We start from the raw sequence: 16,134 nt of genomic DNA, 5'->3' as shown, positions 1-16,134 counted from the left end.
CTCGCACAAGAAAGGCATTCAAATTCGAAAGGACCACCAGATGATCAATTTGGGACGTGGAAGTAAAGGAGTTAAACGTTGAAAACGCAAGAATCTAGACCAAAATCATGGATCGCTCCTGTCCCTCTCCAAGGGACCAGAGCGATGAGGTACGTCCCTTTATTTTCATATTTTTGGCGCCAAATTAAACAATTCGAATTTCCTTAAATGCTAAATCGATTTAAAAATTGAAAATCTTATTTAAATTGGCATTTAATATGGCATTAGACATTTATTAATTATTTTGCCTTTATTTAAAATCGAAATTCTCAAATAAAAAAACGCAAGGCATTAAATAATTGATTAATTAATTAATAAAAAATCAATTGGAGCGCTCATATATGGAGGTCGGCCTTGTCATGTCATCGCAAATCATTTAAAAATCGTTTAAAATGGTTTTATTTTTGTTAAGTCGGCCTAAGGGGTGAAGGATGAATGCGCTATATAAGGGGGGTAGAATTATCATTTTCTACATCATTATTTTACCTTCCTTCATGCGAATTGAGAAGAGGCGAATGTAGTGCGAGTTTCATTCATCCAAAGGTGGTGCGATTTCAAACCAAAGGTGGCGCTAGTATCATCTTGCGTGGAGTGCGAAGTGTGTTTGGAGAGGTGCGAATTCCATCCAAGGTGGCGTAAGCAATCAAAAGGTGATGCGAATTTGAAGATCCATTTGAGACCACGTCCAAGGCGATAAGTGAAGATCACATTCTATCCAGAGGTGGCGAAGTCAATTTTGAGGGGATCATATTGAAGATTATCTTTATACCTCAATTTTGCCTAGGCAAATTTTGTTTTTGCATTCTAGAGTTAGCTCTCTATCGAGGTATGGCGATTTAATTGTTATTGTTTTATTCATTCATCGTCATATTTCAAATTTTGAAATTTTGATTCTTGAATATCTCTTGGCTCAATCGTTGTATTTTAGGAAATGATAACTCTAGAGACTTATCATGAGGTTTCCTAAAATTTATCTCTCTTATTTACGTTATTTATTGCAAAATCTATTTCTTATAATGAAATGTTGTGTAGGTATGGCGACCCCAAAGGCGGGAGCATCCACCAGTCGCTCGGCTCTCATGAAAGAAGATCAGAAGACCGAAGAAGTGGAGACCAAGATCGTGTCCAAGTGGAGCAACATTGGAGATACCAACTTGGGGAACTTTAGCACGAAGAAGTTCCGAGAGGTCCCTTACATCGGCAAGCCATCACCTGTCGCCCGGAGAATAATAGAGAGTGGCATCATCAAGGCGGCCGGTTTTCCTCCAGCCATTCAGTGCCACGAGTTGATGATCGAGTGTGCCCGTCATTACAATCCACAGTCCAGGACAATTGTGTCCAATGAAGGAAACACTTTGGCGTACCTTTCAGAGGAAGCTATAAGTGAAGCCTTCCATCTTCCAGAGCACAGGGACATGATATACAAGAGCATTGAAGGAGCCAGATCAGTGTACGATGATGATCCAGATGCTTGCCTAAGCATAATCAACAAGAACTGGCTACTTAAGAGTCGTCCCCGTCTGAGCAAAGTACCGAACACACCACACAGGATTGATTTCCAAGAGGAGTACAGAGATTTGATCACCATGCTCAACAGAGTCACAGGAGCACCTCATGCCTTCTATTTTGAGAAATGGATGTTTTACTTCATCCAGGTGATTGTTCAAGGAAAGGGTACAATACATTGGGCTAGGATAATTAGCCATTGCTTAGACGTACAGTTGAGAAGACTCAGGGCTACTAAGTCCTTCCACATGAGTTCATACGTCATCTATGCCTTAATCAGGAGCGTTGAGTACGCAGGACTACCTCATAGAGGAGTGATTGGAAGAGGACCCGGCGAGGTCAGAGTTTGTGAATCCTATACCTACTTGCATCATCCACCAGGGAAGAACTACAAGTTAATCAATGATACTTTCACGATGAACATCACAAGGACGTTGCAAGGAGGGATTCACAACAGATTATCTCAGGATGCCCAGGAGTTCATCAAGAGGTATGGTGCTTGGTTCATTCAGTTTCCCAAGTTCACTTACATTAGAGTGTATGGATGTCCTTTACCTCCATACATGTTGCCGAGGTACCCGACAGACAGAATTGTGTTACTTGAAGTAACAAGGCAGTTGGCAGCATATGTGAAGGCATTCAGACACAGACATCAGAATGGAGTTCAGGTACCTATTATTTTGGGTAATTCAGTTGAGGTATGTCCTAATGTCTTAGCCATGGATGACGCAGAGAAGGAGTTAGCCTTGTATCCTTTTTCATCTTTTGCTTGGAGGAATAGTTTTGATCCACATGGACATTTAGAGGAGACGGTCGGTAGAAGATTTAGACATGAGTACCAGATTGAAGATTTTATGATGAATCTCCTAGATGATCTCGAAGTAAAACGAAAGATACATTCTAGATTGCCTTTGGATTTCATCAGGAAATGTAAGATTTACAGAATAGCCGACCAAGCTCAGGACAACGGCAGGCACATCCAATCTTCATATGATAGAGAAAGCAAAACAATAAGTTTGAATTGGAATGAGCCCGAGGCCGTGGACTTAGATGAATTGATGGCACCAGTCTTGTCTTGTACTCGCAGATGGGTAGACGTTCAACATCAGAAGTTGAGAGAACAAGGTATAGCCATGTCTTTTACTTTGGAAGAAAAGCCAGCCGAAGGTGGAGCCAGTGTTAGTGAAGGCAATCCTAATCCTAGGAATTCGGGTGAAGGTAACCTTCGATGTGCCAGTGAGGGCAATCTCCATTCGAGAGGTTCGAAGAGAAAGGAAAGATCAGAAAAGAAAGAACCTTCCAAGAAAAAGCAAGGTGCTAACAAAGATCAAACACCAGGTACTTCTTCCAGACCAGAGGATAGAACAGTTCGAGTGGAAGAATCCATGGAATCGATGGTACAGAATGACAGGCAGGAGGAAGGACAAGCACAGCATGTTTCATCCGATGGATCTCTCCAAGACTATGATTTAGACAATGATAATGAAGTGACATCTCCTCCCAGACAAGAAGAAATAGTACATAAAGAAATTCAAGTTCAAGAGACAAGATCGAATATTCCAGATTGGTTGAAGGAAAGATTGACCAAGGTGATCGTCGTAGAGGACGAGGACAGTGCAATTGATTTAGAGAGCCTTGTGGGACGTTCACATATGACAACAGAGAAGAAGAAGGCTACAAAGATGTCCAAGATGATTCGAGATGAGGCTGGATCTAGAAAACTGCAGATAGCTACACCGGCAGCAGACAAATATGAGGGTGAGATCCTAGCAGAAGACTATCATATACAGACTATTGAGTTAGGACCGTCCACAGCAGAGCAAACTTTAGATGATGCCACCGACACATTTGAGGCATTGAAGGACAAGTTTAGAGAAGAAGTAGAAAAGAATAGAAAGCTTGAGAGAGAGAGAGGTGCATGGAGGACTTATTTCAGTCACATCAATGAACCTTTGGGACGTCAGGATCCAGTTAGATCACCATTGCAGGCATTACCCCTTCAATCAATCAATGAAGCAGAAAGATTCAGGAATATGGTCCAGCGTACATGTAGTTGGATGGATAGATCTCACACGGTGGCCATTGAGTTTGTTACAAGGATGTCGAAGATCACCCATCAGGCTATCCAAGTTCTTGAGATTATTCACAGATTGATGGCAACAGTAGCTGCATTTGCCCATACCAAGGACGTTGTCATTCCTGTCTTGAAAGTTATAAGACACACATCCAGAAGAATTTTAGCACAAGAGAAGATCTTAGAAGGTGATTCTCACAGTTTGTTTCAGTGGTCAACCTTACTCCATATAAAGAGTGTTCTCTTTGAGGACATCAGTGTTAGATGTGGTCAAGTTGAGGAGGTGATCAATCCGATCCAGGACAGAGTATTTGAGGTACTTCGTACCATTCTTGGCAGAAGGATCGAGGTCGAGACAGATGTGGATATACAAGAATTTGAGGATAGAATCAAGATCATCTTTCGCAAGGACGCAGATGTTACAGATGAGCAGTATGATCAGATGTATGCCACCATGCTCCTGATTGATAGAACAAAGGAACTTGAACCTACTTGGGACACAGCTCTTCTAGATGCATTTGATCAGGTTATCCACTTAGAAGAGAGTATCAAGAATCTTCCCGAGATTCCAAGCACAGAAATCGAAGAAATCGTGACAAAATTCATTGCATATGCTAAGAAAGAGAATTGGAAAGGGAATAAGATTCTAGATGAAAGGTTGTTACAGATGACATGACATCTTATTTCTCATTGGTTGATACCTCCTAGATTTTTGTGCCAAATTTAATATTTGGCTATGTATTTAATATTGTTCAGTAAAAAGGAGGTCATTTGTAACAAACCCTAATTAGGGTTTAGGTGTCATGATCTTGTCCATTGATTTGCTTTCAATCTGGACCTTTCATTGTAACTGGGGATGCTATTTATACCCCCATTTTTCATTTCATTTGGTGTGAGTTAATAGTCGAATAGTCAGATAAGAGTGAAATAGAGAGATTAGAGTTGTAAGCAATTTTTATTTTGTAGCAAGATTGAGTCTTGAAGAGAGAAATTCAAGCAATTGTTGTATATGATGACTTGGAAATCAATAAAATATTGAAGTTATGGTGTTTTGTTGCAAATTTCATAAGTTATCTTCATGGTTGTTGGATGTACTTGAATCACGCTCAATCAAAGTAGTTTGTTAATTTGAAAGGCTAAGTGTGAGATTTGATATTTGGTAGGATTCGCAATCCAAACCACTAGCTTCTTGCTGATTGTAGGAACGCCTTGCGTGGTCGACTGGAAAACATTTTGAGTCCTTAACCTTCAAGCATTTTCGCATCTAGGATATGTACCTTCGTAGTAGTGTCCTTGGTCTTTGATGCATTGAATACCATTATTACCTTAGAAGATCGCACTAATTTCAATTAAGTTGTTATCTTATGGCAAAATTGAAGTTGGTTGAGTCTTGCCAAATCTCATTCATGCTAAGTCGTTCATAGGGTTAGGCTAGATTAGACCTCTTAAACCCTGTCCTTTTTCCATTTTTTTTGAAAGTTCCTTTTAGGTTAGTAAAATCTTCGAGCTTTTGAATCCGTAAGACGCCTTGGAGGAAACAGCAAATCACATCATACCACTAAAAAGCTTGTCCACACGTGGAGACCCCACTAAAAGAACCTTGGAGTCCATCTAACTGATCCTTTTTGCAGATCTTCAGCAGTTAGAGACTATTTTCTCAAGAGAGGATAAGATGCCTGTCGGTATTTTATTCTGTGTATGATCGTGTACAAAATACACGTCAACAATAAGCAAGATAGAAGGTTACTTCATGTGCTCCCATCCTGGAGTGAACTTCATGTTTTGGAGGAGATGAGCGAACTTCATCAACTGGAATGATATGAGCTTAACTTCAAATTGTTTATGCATCCATTGTTTATGCATTGACTTGAATGGTGAGCAATGTTTGATGGTAATGATTTGAACATCTTTGAAATGTCCTTAGAAGATTGCACTGAGCTTGTGTCAAATTGTTCAAGTTGATGGTGAGACCTTGCCCAGTAGGATTCCACCTAATCATTCATCCATCTTCTTACATTCTAGGCCTTAGAATAGACTCTCTCAACCCTTTATCTTTTGCCCTTTTTTCAAAGTCAAGCTAGTTTAGGAAAAAAAAGCATCACAAGATTGCAATATCAGATGATCAAGTTCCAGCGATTCAAGCATTCAAGCATTCAACGTAAGTCACCTTGTGATTCCAGCATAATCACATCAAACCAATGAGCTTATCCACACGTCGTGACCCAACATACCAGAACCTTGGAGTTGTCTCAAGTGATCCTTAAGCCAATCTTCAGCATTTGAGACGCTTTGTTCAAGAGAGGATAAGATACTTTTGGGTATTTTATTCTGTGTTTGCATGTGTATAAAAAACACATCAACACAATGAATAACAGATAACTCCTTATATAATCCTTTCTCCACCAAAAAAAGGCATAGAATCTTCCAGTAGTGTCAAGGAACCCCCTTACCAAGTGGAAAGAGCTCCCAAAACTAGGCATTCTAGTCTCTAGCTCACACATGCCTTTCCAACACCATGGTATGACCTGTACTAGAATGGTACGGCCTATTTTATTTGACTACAAAACCTTTGTAGAGTGTACAGCCTGCAACAATGAGGAAAGTGGTGTCTAAACAGCATACAAAGGAAATGAAACATTCAACAAATTTACCCACAAAGCGGCAACCAACAAGAATGGTACAACCAACTATGAACCTCCCAAAATCGCCTTTAAACAAACACTTTCAATGATCGCTAAATCTTACTAGCAATCACACCAAAAACCAACTACACAAAACATTGCGAAGATCTTTATCTCAGCAACCCAAAATCTGAAACTTCAATCTGTAGCACAATGGAGATCTCTATATGAAACCACAATAGCCAACTAGGAGGGTTTTCATCCCCAAAACCAGTAACTCCAAGGAGGTTTTCATCCTCAAGAAGCTTGGAATAACTCAAGTTCTCTCCAGAAGCATAACAATAACATTCTCCAATCTAACCTCATAATGAGCCCTCATTCTCCTTATATAGCTTTTTGAAGAGAAATATTCATAATTTTGAAATCAATATTCACCAAAATGACCTTTTAGAAAGATAAATAATATGTAAATGTCCAAAAAGGCCCCCCATGTCCTAGTCATCCAACTTTGAAACCCACTTCAACACCTTTTTAAAGAGATGTTTTACTTAAGCTATCACTTTAATATTTTAATAACATTAGAAACTTAAGTGAATATTTAAATTATATGACCCAAGTTACAAAAAGCACTGAAATAGTATAGAAAACAAACTCTAATCAAACCAACATGATACTGAAGATTTGGGATGATGATTGGAAGCAACTGAATGACTTACTAAAAATAGACTGCTCCTCCACGAAGTTTGGAGAGCTCCCCAAATGTCGGAAAACACTTTTGAAAGTGTTACAATGATCCGCCCAACTAACTGAGCTCATTGCCATGAATAGAAACCCTGCAATACCGAACTTATGCTCTTCACAAACTTTGAAGTTTCCCTTACCAATTACCCTATGGGAAATTCGAAATATAGGCTAATTGTCCACCAACAGATCATGCTCAGGATGGGGGCATTAAATTATGCCCTAAAAAATCAAGAACAAAACTAAATGCTAATAAGAACAAGTGCATGTTTTCTGTGTTGGTTGATCAGATCTACAAGCACTAGAGGCAAATCAAATGGTGGAGATAAAACACAGTAGATTTTTGTGATATGCCCTTAGGTCAAAAAGGCAAATAAAAAACATCCGAAAATAAAATAGACCTGTTAGAAGACTGTTAGGGATTGAATTACTGTCAATCCCAGCTCTAGAAAAATTAAGAAACTGAAGAAGTCCTAGAGCAAATCATAGTGGATTCAGGAAACACTTACCTTCTTAATGCATGGAATATCAGAGACCTTGATAGGCCAAATAAGTGCCAATGAATTGGTTTAATATTAAACGATTACTAAATTCTTTGATTTTGGTAAATTTTTTATTTTCTATGGATTTACCTAAATTTGAACTTTGAATTTCTGTTCTTTGATATCATTCGGGCTTCAGGCTATATCTGGATATTACTGCTGTTGATGTTTTTGATGTTACAATCTTTTAAATGTTTTCTAACAACAAGCAGAAGCATCAAAGAATCTGCTTCATGTATTCTCATTTTCCTCCTCGGACACACATTTTCACATAAGAATCAACTTGGTAAAGAAGTTCATATTTGTTCTAAAATATTTGGTATTTGCCAGTATTATTTTTTAAATTAATTTAGCAATACTTCAAACTTTTGAATCTTAAAAACTCTTGAAATTTTGGTTCAAATGATCCAAAAATGCCTTCTAGATGAAAAAAAACGGAGAATGACTGAAGACCTTAATCAAGAATCGGATGCATTTACCCTAAAATTTATCCTAGGTGCACTAAGAACGTTGATTGTTCCTTACTTAGTAATCACATGAGGTCAAATAGAGGGATTCAAAAATCCTATTTTAATAATAAATGAACAAGAGAAGCACATATGATAACTTATTTAACTGATCTAACAATAACAGCACGACACAGTTATCTGAGAATAAGGATACAATAGAAAGGGAGAAGCCATTTGCAGTTTCAACAGCAAAATGACCTAAGAGTGCAATGAAGCATAGCAACATGCCCATGCTCAACAATGTGTAAATAAACCTGCACAAATTAAGTTCTGTGCTAGTCAGATCTTGGATAACAACAAAGAATTAGAGAAATAAGATAAGAATCAGAATTGATTTTAAAATTAAGACAATACAACCAAAATATGGCAAACCTCAATTTGCAATAAGTTAAATGAAATAACCATTAATCTAGAAAATGATGTTTGAAAAAAGTTGAACAGATTATTATCAATTTCTTGTTTTTTTTTATATTTGAATAATGTACTTATCAAATTAGTGATAATGTAACAAAAAAAAAAAGGTATTTTCTGATGATTAAAGTTCTAAAGTATGCTTATTATGCTAAATAATAAAACTATGAGTGTACATAAGAGTACAACAGCCAACATTCTAGAATCTACAAAAAACACCATCACCCCACATAAGCAATGAGAGCACGTAAATCTCCAGAATTACATTTTCTCTAAATAGTTACACCTTAAATTTTTAGCACAACATGACAAGTTAAAAGTAAAACTGCTTTGAAAGGCTCAATCTATTCTTATTGCAGATACGAGGGCTCTCTATGAAGTCAATTTCCCTTTGTGCCTCCATATACAAGATATATAGCTTATCTAACATTATTCTAAACATCCTTTCCATTATTGTAAATCATCCAGGTTTAACTCAGGAGTTCATCATCTACCCAAAAGGTCTGACAGAGAGGCTAACATATTCTCAAGTGATCCAGTCCTGCAAACCCCTCGATCTTACACTACAAGAATGCAGGATGAACCAAAACTTCTAACAAGCCGCCCGAGTGCTGTTGGCAATCTTATACTCTCTGTCTAGCCTTAACAGAAATCTTTGATGAATAAAAAGCGTACCAATAATGGAAAACAAACTTAATGTCAGTTGTCTATTCCATGTTCCCAATAGACATTTTCAATATTACTTTGAGTCCACGTTATGGTCCTATATTCAGTATATAGATTGTAGCAGAATATAGGTGGTCACAGTAAGATTACACAGCCTAAATTTTATGGAATAAGACCAAAAAAGGTAAATTAGATAAACAACAGTATATGTGTAGTCGACTAATGTTAACACCAATTAGAAACTATATATCCTTAACATATAACAGGCTCCTTAATATAATTTAACATAGGCCTTGAATGCCCTTATTTAGTCCTTAGATACTCTTGCATGGTTGAAATCCTACTCAAGTAGTTGTTTGGTTCTAATGTGGTAATAGAAACCATTTTCGCAAGGATACCAACTTATAAAAAAATAACCATGGAATTTATCATATACTTACCACCAAGTTTTAATGGTTAACCTATAACAGGATCTCTTATTTGTTTATATCTTTAGGATTCTATCTAACCATACAGTACGTTGTCCTACAATCATCTCTTAAGCTGGAGGTATGTCCATTTTCAGTTTAAAAGAAAGGTAGGTTCATCACAATTCTAATGTCAAAATTTATATAGCCAGAGATGGAGCATAATAAGAATATTAAGATTCTAAACAATAACTCCTACATACAAATCAAAGACATAAGAGCTTGCTCATAACCTGTGTGTTTCCTCAGTTCAGGGACTGCATGTACAAGTGAAAGAATGAACTCTTTCTTGGAAGAATAAAAACAATGGAGATCCTTGTTACAAGTAATCCTTCAAACAAATAACATCTCACTAAAAAATTACAAGTAATACTTATATGGGAGTTAAAATCTATTAAATGATGAACTCCACTAAAAGATAAAACACTAAAGTAAAGTTAGTAAACACATGAAACTCAAACTATTAAATGATGAACTCCACTAAAAGATAAAACACTAAAGTAAAGTTAGTAAACACATGAAACTCAGATTTACACAGCATGATAACGCCTTGACTTTTGACTAACCCCCTTGAGTCGCATGGGTTGTGTTCAAGTGATTGATCAATGGACACTAGTTGAAAAGTTATAGATCCAAAAATACATTGAATGAATGTTTTAAACTAGTTATTAAATATTTAAGTAACATTCCACTTCTATGTCTAGGCACAGCTACATCATGACCAGAACTAGAAGCAATTCCGTGTTAATTTTGATAGAATGCAAACTGAACTGAAGATAAGCACCCATTGTGTATTTGAAAAAGAGGTCATTTATCAACAAAACATAATTAAATCCTTGGTGCTTACCATCTCAAGTAGTTCGTTTGACTCTAAAGTGGTAATAGAAACCATTTTTGCAAGCATGCCCACTTATAAAATAAAGAACCATTGAATTTATCATATAATCCCAAGTTCCAACCAAGTTTTAATGGTTAATCTATGACAGGATCTCTTGTTTATTTATATCTTAAGGATTCTATCTAACCATACAGTTGGCTGTCCTAAAATCATCTCTTAAGCTGGAGGTATGTTCATTTTCATTTTTAAGAATAGGTAAGTTCATCCCATTTCTAATGTCAATTTATATAGCCAGAGATGGAGCATTCTGAGAATATCTAGACTCTAAACAATAACTCCTAAATACAGATCAAAGACATAAGAGATTACTCATAACCTGTGTGTTTCCTCAACTCAAGGACTGTGTACAATTGAAAGAATGAACTCTTTCTTGGAAGAATAATAACAATGGAGATCCTTGAACAAGTAATCCTTCAAACAAATAACATCTCATTAAAAAATTACAAGTAATACTTATATGGGAGTTAGAATCCACTAAATGATGAACTCCACTAAAAGTGAAAACACTAAAGTAAACACATGAAACTCAGATTTGCACATCGTGATAATCCCTTGACTTACCCCCTATTGTGACCTAATCACACATCACCCCATTGCAAATGGGGACCCCCTAATTTTTAGGCCCTCTTGGTCTTTTGGTTTTGGTTTGTTGGGTGTTTTCACGGCAGTAACATCAGTCTCCTCAGTTTGCAAGTGTTTGGGGGTCAAGTTGATCAAGTTTGCAGCTCGTTTGAGCAAATTTGGCCAAGTCCAAAGCCTGTTTTGTCCCTTTTAGGGGTCAAACTTGGATTTGAGGCCTTTCCTTTAGGGTTTTGGGAAAACTATGCATTGCATAGGAGTCATGACCCTTTAAGGAACCTACCCGTGAAATTTGAGCAAATTTTGAGCAACTTTCTATTTTTAGAAAGTTCCTATTTTTTAGGGATTTCACTACCTCCCAGATTGGTCTAATTTTGCCCAAAATCAAACTTACTATTTTTAGTAGTTTCCATTTTTTGTAAGTTTCTATTTTTAGTGTCACTACATCCTGTTTTGCCCTAATCCTAACATTTTAAAGCACTTTCTATTTTGGGAAAGTATATTTTGGCAGGCACTGAAGACTGAGCATTCCTAAACATTCCAACAGTGGAAAACATCAAAAATCTTCAAGTCTGGCACAAAATCACTTCAATTCCAAATGTGGTATCTTGAATCTGAAAATGGTTGAAAAATGGCTGTCGGGATGAAAATTTCCTAAGGCATTGAAATGCCTGATAGAAACAAGGGGATGCCAAATTGGTGTTGTGGAAGAATTCCTCTACAACACGCCTTCCTACAGGTACATGAATTAGCGCCCAAAAGGAGAAGTGGGCGCCAAAATGGGGTGGTGGAGGAATCTTCCTCCACCACCCCATTTGGCTCCCACTTCTCCTTTTGGGTGCTAAACCCCCAAAATTCTTGCCAGTCAATGATTTAGCGCCCAAGTTAGGAGATGGGTGCCAAGCAAGGGGTGCCATGGAAAATCAACAAAGTCAAAGATTCCTCCACCATGTCAAATTGGCGCCCAAGTCAGGTGATGGCCGCCAAAGTAAGGATGTCATGGAAGGTTGAAAAAGAAAGAAATTTCCTGCACTCAGTGAAATAGTGCCCAAACACAGTGGAGAGCGCTCAAGAAGGGGGGTCATGAAAGATAGCAAAAACAAAAAATTCCTCCATGACGAGGAATTACTGCCCAAGATAGTTGTGGGACACCAAAATGAAGAAGGGAAGGAATTTCCTTCCAAGTGGAAAATTCCTTCACAACATGAATTCCACGACCAGGATGAATTGAAGGTAAAAAATTCTAAGGCAAGGAAGAACTGAACAAGAAAATTCCCCTCGGGAAAAATTTTGAAAAATCCATTTTCGGGCATCAAAAATCATCCAAATTTCTAAATGATGATAGATTTGGATTCCTAAGACAATTTTCACTCTCTTGAACCCTATAACCCTAGTTTTTCGAAAACCCTAAAAAATAGGAAATGTTGAAAATCAAAGAGAAATCTCCTCCAAGGCAAGGAAAATTCAAAACTTCAAAGAAAACTCTCCTTGAATCATATTTTCTCTCTCCTGAAGTTTTCTCTCCTAGGGTTTCTCACCAAGTGGATGGATGGTAAAAATCTCAAGTAAATCCTTCAAAGATCCCTCCAACATTCAAAATGGAAAGTTGGCAAGTTGGCGACTCAAAAAGAAAGAATATTCCACATAACTCAAGGAATTAATGGAAAATTCCATTTTGAAACACAATGACAATGGTGGGTCCCGTTTGCATGGGATGTTGAAGAGGAAAGTATGACGCATCATTAAAACAACTGCCAAAGTTGGTCTTTTGCCAACTTAGCAAGTTGGTGAGAGAATTATATTTAAGCATGCAAACACAATTCATTTCTCACATGTGAATTTGGAGAGAGCTAAAGTTGGAGATAAGTAGCAATGTCAGAATTGAAGAATTTCTTGTTCCTTTCCAGAAGTTTTGATCGTGGAGACAATGAGACAGTGAGATGAAGGGATTCCTTCCAGAGTCCAAAATTGTCTCCAAATGGAAGGAAATTAGTGACACAAATCTAGGGATTTTCAATTTGGCTGCTTTTCGGATCAGGATGTTTGGAACAGCCGGACATAATCCATCACCTATCACTGCCAAGATTGTTAAAAGTGGAATTGTTGCAGCAGCAGGTTTCCCTCCATCTATCCAATGTCCACAGTTGATCTTGGAATGTGCAAAAGACTACAACCCGGAGAGAAGAACTATTTCAAGAGAGAGTGGCAAGCTTTGGCCAATCTAACTCCGGAAGCTATTGGGGAAACATTTGGAATCTCATTGCATCATTCCATGACCTACAAGACTAAGGATAGAGCTGAAGCAATGTATGATGTAGATCCTGACAGATGTGTTGGAGTAATCAACAAGAACTAGATGTAGAAACCAAGGCCTCACTCCAAGATGCCCAAACAGCTCACTATTTTTGAATTCAAGCAAGAGTATGTGGACTTGTTGATGATGTTAAGCAAGATTATGGGGTGCCCACATGCCATCAATTTTGAGAAATAGATGTTCTTTTATGTTGGTGAGGTCATGAATGCCAATGGAATAGTGGATTGGGCCAAGTTGATTAGCCATTACGTGCACGAGCAGTTGAAAAATCTTAAGGAAAAGAAAACCCAATCCTTCTACATGAGCTCATATGTGATTTATTCACTCTTGAGGATGGGTGGCTTCGATGGTTTGCCAGGAAATGGGCCCATGGGATGTGGACCAAAACAGCTTAAGGTCCATGAATGTTATCCCGAGTTGCACCTGAACAGCACTAGCTCATTCAAATTGGTGAATGACACTTTTACTATGTATTTAACCAGGTTGATGCAGAATGAGCTTCATACAAGAGTGTCACCTGAAGCTAGGGCACTGGTGCAAAAGTTCGGAGTCATGTTCTTGCAGTTTCCAAAGTTTACTTATATCAAGACACAAGGATTCTCCTCCCAACCACATAAATTGCCAAGATATCCATCAAACAAACCGGTCTTGCTGGAGCTTATCAGACAATTGATAGCATATGACTAGATTTAGAAAAAGAAAAAGAAATTATCCATTGAGTTCCCAATTGTCCTGGGTGATTATGTGGAATTGTGCCTAAACTTGGCAATAGCTGAGAAGGCAGTGGAGGAATTGGCATTCTACCAGTTACCATTCTACACATCCATATCTTACTTTGATCCATATCATAAAGAAGAAAATGTTTTCCAGACTACCCCTTAACATGATCAGGATTGGTGAAATAGTTCAAATGCCGGATCAAGTAAAGGAGGATCCAAACGTAGTGCAACCAAAATTTGAAAAGGTAAAGGACCAACCTATCCAGCTCCTGGATTGGTCAAAACCAGAAGTTGATGATCTAGACATTTTAGCCAAACCAGTTCTGAAGTTCACTAGGCATTGGATCAATCAGCATGTCAAGGCACTGAAGGAATGGAATGTCCACTTGAGCTACCAGTTAATGGGAAATCTAGATTCCCACAATGAAGCCACAGAAGGATCGTCACAAGTCCAAGCTAAGGAGGGAGAAATCCAGTAGAAAGGAGTTGGACCTGGTGAAGGAAAGAATGCTCCAAAGAAGCCTAGGAGAAAGAAGAGGAAGGAAGTTCAACCACAAGTCCAGCAAGAAGCCCAACCGGATGTTCAACATGAAGTCCACCAAGAAGAACCACAGCAGAAAAGAGCAAGGATTGAAGAAGTTCGAACCCCAGCTAGTTCTTCCAATGTGCGAGAGGTGGAAATGTTCACACAAGAAAATCCATCAAATCCACCACAAGGCAGTTTTCCTGATAACACACTTACACAGGATGTTCTTAGCATCAGCGTTGCACATAGGCCAACTCAGCCAGGAAGTCAAAGGCAAGAACTTCCCTCCCATCGAGAAGAACCATGCCAAGATAGTTTCATAGAAACGATCCTTCGAGAAATGGAGGAAGCTTCACAAGAGCAGGCACGGATGAATCAACAATTGCTCCAAATTGGCTAAGAGACAAATTGAGAAAAGAAACCAAAAAAAGGAAGTGGATCCAGCACAAGAGTTGGAAGAACTTCTAAGAAGAATGGATAAACCAGCAAAAAAGAAGGCTGCCCGGAAGTTTTCCAAGGTCACAAGGAATGAGTCTGGATCTAGAACTTTATATATCGCTGAGCCTGCAATGGACAAGGACAGAAATGAAATCATGCCAAATGATTATGTGATCAGAGAGGTTGATTTAGGGCATGCTTCCACGACGCAGGTGATAGATGAATTTAAAGGATCTTCCTTGGCTATGAAGGAACAGATGCAGAAGCTGAAGGAAAAATGTAGAAGACTGAAGAGTGAAAACAAGGCCCTATGAGAGCATGTCAAGAGTTTCAAGCAGCCACTCAGAGAGGAGGATCCGTCCTTTGTTCCTCCTTCCTCTCTTCCTAAGGAATCCATTGATGCCGCTGAAAAGGTGAGGAAAATTGCCCAATATTCTAAGGAATGGGTGGAGGATGTTTTCACCGCAGCCGGAAAATTCAATGAAGACCTGGCTAGCTTTCATTCTAGACTTGTTGCCCTTTTGAACCAGCTAGAGGTAGCAAATGGTGCATGGGAAGATGTTCACATTTATCAAGACCTAACCATTCCACGACTCAGAGCCTTGATGAAAGTTCCAAAGTAGACATTGATTAGCGGGAAGGTGATTCAAGAGAACGACATTTATGATTTCCTGCAATGGTTTTGCACCGTCTGCACTGGAAGGGAGGCCTTTAAAAGATTCAGCATGGAGTCTTTGATTTTGAAAGACTCAATCAAAAGAGTACATGAGGAAATCCTCAATGCAGTTGAGGCATTATTTGCAAGGAAGTTGAATGAGAGCGGGGTGACAGTAAATTTTCTAAGGGCCTAGTTGCATGAATTTTTCTTTGAGGGTGCATTTTCCAAGGCACACTTGGTAAATGTTTCTTTATTTTCCAGCACTATGCGGAGGACACAGGAAATGGTAGCAGAATGGGAGAGTTTTCTCTCCAAGAGTGAAGAATAAATTACTTTGATGGAGTTCAAGATAGGAAGTATGCCAAGTATCTCCGTAGGAAAATTGAAGATCATAGTTTTCAAGTTCATTGCTTATGCCATTAATGA

General features: G+C 38.3%; 1 protein-coding gene across 1 annotated transcript in view; it reads right to left on the bottom strand.

Annotated features, from left to right (window-relative positions):
* Positions 1-16,134, bottom strand: part of LOC131033300 (tetraspanin-19) — an 81,230-nt gene that overhangs the window by 47,204 nt on the left and 17,892 nt on the right. The window contains exon 2 of the mRNA XM_057964486.2: positions 8,187-8,286. Coding sequence (XP_057820469.2) covers positions 8,187-8,286 — 100 coding nt within the window. The remainder of the gene's footprint in view (positions 1-8,186; positions 8,287-16,134) is intronic.

The sequence above is a fragment of the Cryptomeria japonica genome, chromosome 6 (genome assembly GCF_030272615.1).
Source record: "Cryptomeria japonica chromosome 6, Sugi_1.0, whole genome shotgun sequence".
Taxonomy (NCBI): Eukaryota; Viridiplantae; Streptophyta; class Pinopsida; order Cupressales; family Cupressaceae; genus Cryptomeria; species Cryptomeria japonica.
Note: the sequence above shows the minus strand (reverse complement) of the source record. Positions and strands in the feature narration are given on the sequence as shown.